General features: G+C 38.1%; 1 protein-coding gene across 1 annotated transcript in view; it reads left to right on the top strand.

Annotated features, from left to right (window-relative positions):
* Positions 1 to 10,210, top strand: part of RELN (reelin) — a 536,970-nt gene that overhangs the window by 150,879 nt on the left and 375,881 nt on the right. Inside the window, exon 3 of the mRNA XM_011927764.1 lies at positions 7,314 to 7,449. Within this exon, the coding sequence (XP_011783154.1) occupies positions 7,314 to 7,449 (136 nt within the window). The remainder of the gene's footprint in view (positions 1 to 7,313; positions 7,450 to 10,210) is intronic.

The raw sequence follows: 10,210 nt of genomic DNA, 5'->3' as shown, positions 1-10,210 counted from the left end.
AAAAAAAAAAAAAAAAAAAAGATGCTTTAAAGTCTTACTGAAAATAAAAAAGTTGTCAATTTTGTTGAACTCCAGAGTTTGAAGGATAAACTCCACTTTCTTTGCCCAAAGCTACATCAGGAGAGCCACATTTGATTTGTTTACTTTCTCTCAATTCTCTTGAAAAAGTATAGCCTCTTTCTCTGGGGCAGAAGTTTCATATGAACATTTTTTGCATAAGTTTACATATAACCAAAGCAATGAAAATAAAATCATTATTATAAGTACACTATACACTTATATGTACATATAATGTATGTATATATCTCTTTGAGAAAAAGAGATGTACATATCTCTTTGTACATATCTCTTTGAGATTATATGTACATATCTCTGAGAAAAAGTGTAAATTATTGTGTTATAGATCCTGTTTTCCCTTTTCCAAATAATAATAAAAATTAAATATGGATCCTATTATTCAGCATGCAGCAGGGAAAGCTGCATGTAAATTTAAATTTATTATCAATTTCAAAATTTTAGTTATCCCAAGAATGGTTTCCAACTTACATGTATTATTTAGGTGGTATATGTCTGTCATGGTACAAAAGGCATTAAAAAGATCACCATGGTGGATGCAGTAAATTGTGTTTCATAGAACATGAGAAGCTGATTCTGAGTTCTCTCATTCTCCTAGTTCTCAATTTATATATGCACCCTTGCTCATTATCTCTGCCTTTGTGTAATGTTCTCCCATTTTTCTTGTATTCATTTAAATTGTACTCAGCGATTACAGTGAGGACCCCTAAATGAAAGGGGTCTTAGTGATCATGACCAGCATTTTAGAGAAATCAGAATGAAGCTTGAGAGGGGGTGCCCTGAGAGAGATCATATAGTAGTGTGTGACAGAACTGAGGTAACCACCTCTGGATTATACTCTGCTGCTTTGTGTAAATAAAAACAAATATGGGAAATCTTAGCTTTTTCTTTAAGACTCAGCTCCAGTCTCACACTCCAGTAGGAGCCATGTCTGACTAAGGGCACTGACTGGAATCCAGGCTACTTTGTACACTTGCTGAATGAACATAAACAGATTCTTTTATCTCCATGTATTTGTCCATTCTTATACTGCTGTAAAAAACCACCTGAGACTGGGTAATTTATAAAGAAAATAGATTTAATTGGCTCACGGTTCTATAAACTGTGCAGGCTTCTCCTGGGGAGGCCTTGGGAAACTTATAATCATGGTGGACGGTGAAGGGGAAACAAGTACATCTTCATATGGCCAGCAGGAGAGAGAGAGGGAGAAGTGTTACACACTTTGAAACAACCAGATCTCGTGAGAAATCAAGATCACAAGAACAGCAAGGGGGAAATCCACCTCCATGATACAGTCACCTCCCACCAGGTTTGTCCCCCAACACTGGGAATTATAATTAAACATAACATTACAGTACCAAACCATATCACTCCATTTTATTAGTGTCTTAATTAGTAAAATGGAGAATATAACACTCCTGCCTCATAGGGTATGAAGGGTCTTAAGTAAGTTAATATTTTTGAAGCACTTAGAGTAGTGCCAGGTCATAGTAAGTGCCTAATAAGCATTAGTTGTCATTGTTATAATTGTCCTTATTAATAACTTTTCACTCTTATTTTGTGTTTTTTATCAATACCACCCAAGTAGCACTTGCTTCTTTTCTAGCTGCTTTATTTAAGATGTTAATTTATTCCAGTTTTCTCTTCCCAGCTCAAGTCATATCAGGGCAAGGACTATGTTCTCTACTTCTTTTATATACCTCGATAGAACCTAACACAATGTTTGATGCAAAATAGGAATTCTGTAAATAATTTTCGTCCTGCTGGTTGATTTTAGATAAATCGATTTCTAATAGTTGCAACTCTGGCTGATGTTTACATGTTCTCAAAGAAAGTGCCAATTACAATGTGTTGCAATATAATATGCCAGTGTTCTATGTTTAAAAAAAAAAAAAAGCAAAGACCATTGTATAGTCATAGTGTTTGAAGTTGCATAGAAAGGTCCAGAGAATACATGTGTGGGATGGTTTTAGGATTAGTGAGTGAGAGGATAGGTTATTTTGTGTTACTACCAGAGACATTATGTAAGATATGGTTGGCTGTTTTCAAACTGCACATTGATACCATCATGATATGAATAGTATTACTCTAAGTCCTGAATTCTACACATTTTACTAAGGCACACTTTTAACACAAATTATTGGCTAGACATCAGAATTGCTTGGTGAGCTTTAAAAAAAATCTCAATACCCACACCGTACTTCAAAACAGTTAACTCAGAATCTCTGGGTAACAGTATTTATTAAATCTCTTCTCCTGGTGCCACCGGGCAGCCAACTAGGAGAACTATGCTAGAATGTTAGATTGCAAGAATATCGTTCTATGGCATATTCACCCAAGGTAGGGCATTAAGGTAGCAACTTATAAAATTGTCAAGCAATATGTGGCCTAGACATTGACTCATTTTCAAAGAGGGGTTTTGAGAAATCAGAAGGCATTTGACCATAAGTCCTGTTACTAAGGCTCTATAATGCTGAAACCTTATTTTGTTTGATTTGTTTCCCTTCCCACAGGACTGTGGCTAGGACTTTGTTTTCCTTTTTGGCCAGGCAGACTCCTGTAGACTTGTCATTTTCCATACACTGGATCCCTGCTTTATGCCTGACCGGAGGGGAGTGGCAGCTCCTGAGTCACACTATTGAGTCTCCTTGGGCACTCTGTGATTTTCCTGGGACTCTCCTATTCTGCCCAACGTTGTGATTTCTCTGGTTTGATGATTTTTGTCTCAGGATTCAGCTTAAAGACGTAGAGTCTTGCATGGGAAAAAGAACATTTGGATACGTCAAAACATAGATTTGTTTTTCTATATTTTAGACCAGTTATGACCTATGCTGAACAACTTTATACTGTAGAATATTCTATTGCATTTAGTTAATGTGAAATGTGTGTTATAATTTATATCGTCTTTTTTTTCAGTCCTGCTCCTGAATAAATAATTCGTATTATAAGTTGTATTTATTCCGAAATTACTTCTTCTTTTCTTTGTTACAGTCTTTACCCTTTCTGTGTATTCAGAAAATATTTCTTGAGAATCTGTGGTATGTCAGACACTGTGGCAGGCACTTGGGATATCAAGATTAAAGGCAGTATCCCTCATGGACAACTTGGGGAGATGGTCAAGGGCTGTGATAAAGGGATGTATGAACTGCTTTGATGCCACAGAGGGAGGAAACCTATCCAAACATGGGGCAGGGACAGTGAGGGGCAGCAAGTGTGCAGTGAGAGAGGGAGGGGCAGTGAAGAAAGTCTTTGAGGAGTGGGCCATGTCAGATTGTATCATTAGGCCTAGCATAGTAAGTGACTTCTCTCAATGTTTGGTGTTAAACAAAGGCACATTGAGCCTTGCCTTGAACAGCACATAGAAGTTAGCCTAGTAGAGAAGAAGGATGGGTGGAAGGAGAGCAAAAGTCTGGGGCCTGTTGTGTTGAAAGCAGAGCATGTGCTTAGAGGTATGAGCAAGGGTGGCTCAGCCACTAGTGCTTGAAAGTGATGGCATTGCTGGTTTGCAAAGGATGGCAAGTGTGTACAGGCAGAGCAAGTGGAGGTCAGATTGTCCCACACCTTCTAACTGATGCTAGGAAGTTAGTATTTCTCTAGAATCTGATGGGAACCATTTAAGGAGATGTCACGGGGATTGACGTGGTCATGTATGCCTTTCAGAGAAATCATTTTAGTGGAGCATGGGAGTGAGACAGGACAGAGAAACCTGTGAAGAGTAACATGATATGCCAGGGGAAGAATGGTGGGAACGGAATCTAGGACCATTTAGGGAAAAGTCAAATCCTTGCTTTGTACCACACAACAAAATAACATTCAGAAACATTAAAGATGTCAATATGAAAATAAAATAGTAGAAAGAAAACATAGGAGAATATTTTTTAAATCTTGGGGGTTGAGGAATCCTTTCAAAGGAAAGCAAGAGACCAAAGGCCAGAATGTAACAAAAATGAATGTTTGACTATGTGTAAGGTACTAGATGCTAGAGGAGTGTGGATTAGTAGACCTGCTTTGTGCTTTTAAGGGGCTTACGAAGTAAAGAAAGTTAGAAAACAGAACATTCCAAATGCCTTGGGCTAAGTGCTGTGTTGGAGTTAAGTAAAAGATTCAGTGGGGACCTACAAGAGTAGTTACCTGGGTTCGCTTGGAAGTGGACAGGAGAGGCTTGAAAAAGCAGAAAGTGAGCCACATCTTCATGTAGGATCTGTCAGGTGTTTGAGAGCAGTTAAGGAAAGAGAGCATTTTAGGTAGAAGGTACAGCTTGTACGAAGATAGAGGAGGGTTCATTTGGTATTTTGGGTGTGCAAAGTGCAAGAGGACGGGCAAGACATGGGGGTGGGAAGTGCTGAAGCTGAGGTTGGAGAAGGCAGTGAGAGGCAAATTCGGAGTCTTACTTATTCAGAGTCTTACTGATGGCCAGTGCCATCAATAGAGCTTTCTGTGATGATGGGCATGTTCTATTCTGTGCTGTCCAGTGTGGCAGCCATGAACCACATGTGCTATTGAGCATGTGGAATGTGGCTAGTGCAATTGAAGAACTGACTTTTTAATTGTATCAAATTTTAATTAATTTAAATAATCGCTGTGGCTAGCAGCTACCATATTAGACAGTGCAGCTATAAACAATACGGAGTTGGCCAGGCGCAGTGGCTAACGCCTGTAATCCTAACATTTTGGGAGACCAAGGTGGGTGGATCACTTGAAGTCAGGAGTTCAAAACCAGCCTGGTCAACATGGTGAAACCCCGCTCTACTAAAAATACAAAAAGAATTAGCCGGCTGTGGCGGCAGGCGCCTGTAATCCCAGCTACTCGGGAGGCTGAAGCAGGAGAATCGCTTGAACCCGGGAGGCGGAGATTGCAGGTTGCAGTGAGCCAAGGTCACACCATTGCACTCTAGCCTGGGTGACAGAGGGAGACTCCGTCGTTAAAAAAAAAAAAAAAAAAAAAAAAAAGGGGTCGTTGAGAGTTTTTTAAAGGGAAATATTAACAGTGTGAACAAGTTTATATTTTAGAAAGATCACTCTGGTAGGCAGGAAGAAAATCAACATTTGTGAGAGCCCACTGCTTCCAGATAGGATACTAGGTGCTGTCATATGTATTGGGTCATTTACTACTTACAGCAACTTTAAAGTATAGAAGGCATGGTATTTTCATTTTACAGACAAGAAAACTGGATCTCAAAGAGGGTAAGTCATTTGTCCAAGGTCACAAAGCCAGTAAATGAAAGAAATTTAAAATTTAACTTCCCATTTCTGGCAAAGCTTTTAGTAATTTTTTTAAATAACAAACTTATTTTTCAGAGAAGCTTTAGGTTCACAGAAAAACTGAATAAAAAGCACAGAGTTGCCATACACCCACTATCCCAGCACACAAAAAAATCTGCCCTACTGTCAACATCCTGCCTCAGAATGTGGTACATTTGGTACAATCAATGAACCTACATCGTCATGTCATTATTGCTCAAAGTCCATAGTTTACAGTAGGGTTCACTCCTGGTGTGTACATTCTATGCATTTGGACACATTTATAATGACACGTATCCACCATTACAGTATCATACAGAGTCGTTTCGTTCCCTTAAGAATCCTCTGTGCCCTTTCTGTTCATCCTGCCTACCTCCCTCTTCAGCTCCTGGCAACCCCTGATCTTTTTACTGTTTCCATAGTTTTACCTTTTCCATAATGTCATACAGTTGGAATTACACACTATGTAGCCTTTTCAGATTGGATTCTTTCACTTGGTAATAAGCATATTAAATTTCCTTTATGTTTTTGCATGGCTTCATAGATCATTTCTTTTTAGTGCTGAATAACATTCCATTGTCTAGATGTACCACATTATCCATTCACCAACTGAAAGACATCTTGGTTGCTTCCAACTTTTGGCAATTATGAATAAAGCTGCTATAAACATCCGTGTACAGGTTTTTGTCAGACATATGTTTTCAGTTCACTTGGATAAGTACCAAGAAGTACAACTGCTACATCATATGGTAAAAATATGTCTAGTTTTGTAAAAATACTGTCAAACTGTCTTCCAAAGAGGCTGTACCATTTTGCATTCTCACCAGCAATGAATGAGATTTTCTGTTGCTCTGCATCCCACCCGCATTTGGTATTGTCAGTATTCCGTATTTGGGACATTCTAATGTGAGTGTAGTGGTATCTCATTATTGTCTCATTTGCAGTTCTGTAATGACATATGATCCTGAATATCTTTTCATATGATTATTTGTCATCTGTGTATCATTTTTGGTGGGGTGACTGTTTAGGTCTTTTGGCCATTTGTTAATTTGGTTGTTTGTTTTTTAATTGTTGAGTTATTTATTACTATTTTATATCTGAGATACACCTAAGATAATCACCTTATTAAAAAAAGAAAAGCATCCCCTGATAGCTCAGCTTGGAGCTGACCTGCTCACAGCTAGGCCACGATGTTCTCATTTTGAACATGAACAATTCACAGAACATCAGCATTACACAAGACCACTTTACAACTGTGATGTTGAGGCAAAATCAAGACCACTCTGTAACATACCTGAACACAGACAAGACTAAGAACATGAAGCAAACCACAAAAGTGACCAATATCCCCCTCCATGCACATAGGACTGCTGTTGCTTTTATGCCAGTCACAGATTTAGCGTCACCCCTTCCTCATGCCTCTGAGATTAAAACAACAACAACAAACTAAGATACTCAGTGAAAAGATTGCCTCTACTTTGTGATAGCCCCAAATCCAGAGGCAAAGGACCTTTTCTTGAAACCTCCCGAATAGGACTTGGGAGTTTTCCAGGCAAACCTGATCAACCTGCCCTCTGAAATAACCTAACACAAGCCTAAATATTTTAACAAGCCTCTCCTGACATCCTTTTACTGAGATGCCTCCCACCTCCCTATGCCGTTTGGTCTCTCTTGCTGCAGACAGTTCCAATAAACCTAACCTTGTTCAGCTGCAAGTTGGTCCTGTTGGTTTTTGGTGATAGGCAAAGACCAATCAACAAAATCAAAGCAAAGCAAATACTATAGCAATGATTCTAGCAGGTCACTCCTTTAACAATAATATTTTAAATGATTAATTTCCCTGTAGCAATAAAAAGTGAAAAATTACATAACTATTAGGAAGCCAAATAGCATAGAACCTTAACATGAAAGAAAAATATTCAGAAAATACTGTGATGCCGTGATAGGCAGATCTTTGTTTTGTTGTCTTTGTAACAACTCCCCTTCCTTTCTCTCAGGGATCATGTCTGACCACCAGTTTGGTAACCAGTTCATGTGCAGTGTGGTGGCCTCTCACGTGAGTCACCTGCCCACAACCAACCTCAGCTTCATCTGGATTGCTCCACCTGCGGGCACAGGCTGTGTTAATTTCATGTGAGTACCCAAAGTGTCTGCAATACGTACAGAAGGCAAATACTTAGGACTTCTCGTGGGATTACATGTAGAGTAACTATTTAAGTGTTTTATTTTGACAGATCTAACCTTAATTAAAATCACTAATTTTGTCAGAAAAGGTAAAAACTTTTTTAAAAAGTAAATTTAGCAGTTTATTTTTGCATATTTATGTGTACCTCCAAAAGTCTAAATTGGATTTTAGCTGACAAAAGTACGCAATAAAATAAAAGTAAGTGAATTGGTGGGACGGGAGGTTACGGGACATGGGGAACAGGGAGAAATTGTTCAGAGGGTACCAAGTTTCAGTTAGGAGAAGTAAATTTGGAGATCTGCACAGCATGGTGACTATAGTTAAGGTATTGCATATCTCAAAATTGCTAAAAGAGATTTTAAACATCCACATCACAAAGAAATGATATGTGAGGTAATGGATATGTTAATTTGCTTGATTTAATCATCACAAATGTAAACATATATGAAAACATCACATTGTGCTCCATAAATGTATGCAATAAGTATTATCAATTTTTAAAAGACAAAAATAATCAAATAAATCAGGGCAATTAGAAAATGAATGTTCAGAAAATATGGTGAAAACAGGTTACAAAATGCCGTAAGGCCTTACCTGCCTTTTGGAAAAAGACCACAAATTTAGCTTTGAGCTTTCTGGCCATTGGTGCCAAGAGGAAAATGGGATCGTTTATGGAATTCGTGGTGGCCAGAAGTCAGGTACTCTATAGGAACCTAACAGCTCTCCCAGGTGCTTTCATTTAGAGGAAACTAGAGGAGGTTTTGAGCAGTGTTCTCAAGAGCATCCTTAGGTAAACACTATACTATGGTTCCAAGCCTGTGACTGTGACATCTCTTGATATAGACTATACCCCTAACCCCTATCCCTACCCCACAGTCACCATGCCTCATCCTTCTTATTCAGGGTTCCTTTTCCCCCCCCATAGCATTTTTAAACTTCTATTACATGATATCCTTCACTTATTTAGTTACAAACATTGTTTCTCATTTGTCACTTCCTACTAAAATGCAAGCCCATTGAAGGCAAGAATTTTTTGTCTGTTTTTTGTTTTTTTGTTGTTGTTGTTTTCTTCACTGATTTGTCCCAACTGTCTAGAACAGTCCCTGGCACATAGTCAGCCCTCACTAAATATTTGTCAAATAGATGAGTAAGCTAATGGTGTAAAGTCAAAGGCAGTTCGGAAACAGCTGTTCTATGGGCAGTCAAGCAAAGTAGAGCTGGAAGGCATCTTGTTTCTGTTCAGACTTTCTGCTCAGACAAAATCCCATAAAACCTGTGTACTCTAAAATTTACCACTGCCTTTTCTTTCCTCTTGATGACGAACAGTTCAGTGTCTGGGGTTTCTATGGGTCAGACATCGCTGAAATCCATACTCTTTCTGCCTATCCTCTGAATTACCCAAGCTGCCAACATCAGACTCCTCTCACATAACTGGTTGATATTTAAACCCATCATTTTCTCCCTCAGAAAGTTTTTTATAAGTGAACCTTTTCCTTCCAGTACATTTTGCTCAGATGATTGCAGTAACTTCCTAACTTGTCTGCCTGCTCACCTCTAGCCCATTTTTCCTTCAGTATATCCTGCATATTGTTGTCCAGTTAATCTTCTGAAAGTGCAGCCTTGATTACTGAAAATTTGGCTAAGTCTAAAACTCCTTTCTGAAGACCAAACCTTTGGCATAGGTTTGAAGGCTCTTCCAATGTCTTTGTTTATTATCTTCTCTCTTATCTCCCTTGACACGCACCTCCTGGTGGAGCCTGAACTGGCAGGCCTTCCTACAGTTCCCTACAGATTCTATAACTTTCTTTCTCCATGCCTTTTCCTTGGCCTGGAATGCTTTTCAGTCTCAACCTCAATTGTTAAAATCTTACCTGTTCTTAAAGACCCGTGTTAAATTCCAACTCTTCTGTAAAACTTGCCAAGGTATCAACAACAACATTGATGTGTATAGTCACATTTTGCTTATAACTCCATTGTAGTGCTGATTGTATTTTACTATATAGTTGTTTGAATTAAGTTATTGTCTTTTATGTTAGATTGGACAGGGACAAATTCGTATTTCTTTTTGATTCTCCATTAGTTGCTACAGTGTCTTTTATATAAGATGTCAAGGAAAATTCCCCTTGAATTATGTGATGGTCAATGTTGTCATTACCTTTAACTTAATAGTGATCACTGACTCTTTTGGTATGCTTTCTCTTATGCATATTGGCACTTGCAAGGATGAATTGAATTCTTGCCATGCATAACTTCTTAATGTAAAATAAAAGTTGCTGTTTTGAAAGACAAAACACAAAGTATATCTATATCAGCAATAAAGAACTGCCTACTTCCAAACAGATATGTTTTTAATTGAATCTGTTTAAGATTGATATTTGTTAGCTTATGATCTCACTACTTTTGAGATATAAAACTCTATTTTCTTCTGAGAAATAACTTAGATATTTTAAGTCTTAAATTCAAACAATGTTTTCTTAGCAGTTAGTTGGAAAAATACAGTTTAGTCAGAGTTTTTACTGACTACAAAAAAGTTTACACATCCTCACCCATATCTCTCAGTATAATTTTGATGACACAGTTTGCACTTTTTAACATTCTTGACAAATGGTTAAGTCCTTTTTATCATAAGCCATGATAATGTGAAAGCTACATGGAGTAGATGCTTCCTTTGTGGGCAAGATGATTTTGTTGATCTCTTCCTACTCAGTT

The sequence above is a fragment of the Colobus angolensis genome, unplaced genomic scaffold (assembly GCF_000951035.1).
Source record: "Colobus angolensis palliatus isolate OR3802 unplaced genomic scaffold, Cang.pa_1.0 Scaffold74, whole genome shotgun sequence".
Taxonomy (NCBI): Eukaryota; Metazoa; Chordata; class Mammalia; order Primates; family Cercopithecidae; genus Colobus; species Colobus angolensis.
The sequence above is the reverse complement of the archived record's forward strand: the minus strand, read 5'-3'. Positions and strand labels throughout refer to the sequence as shown.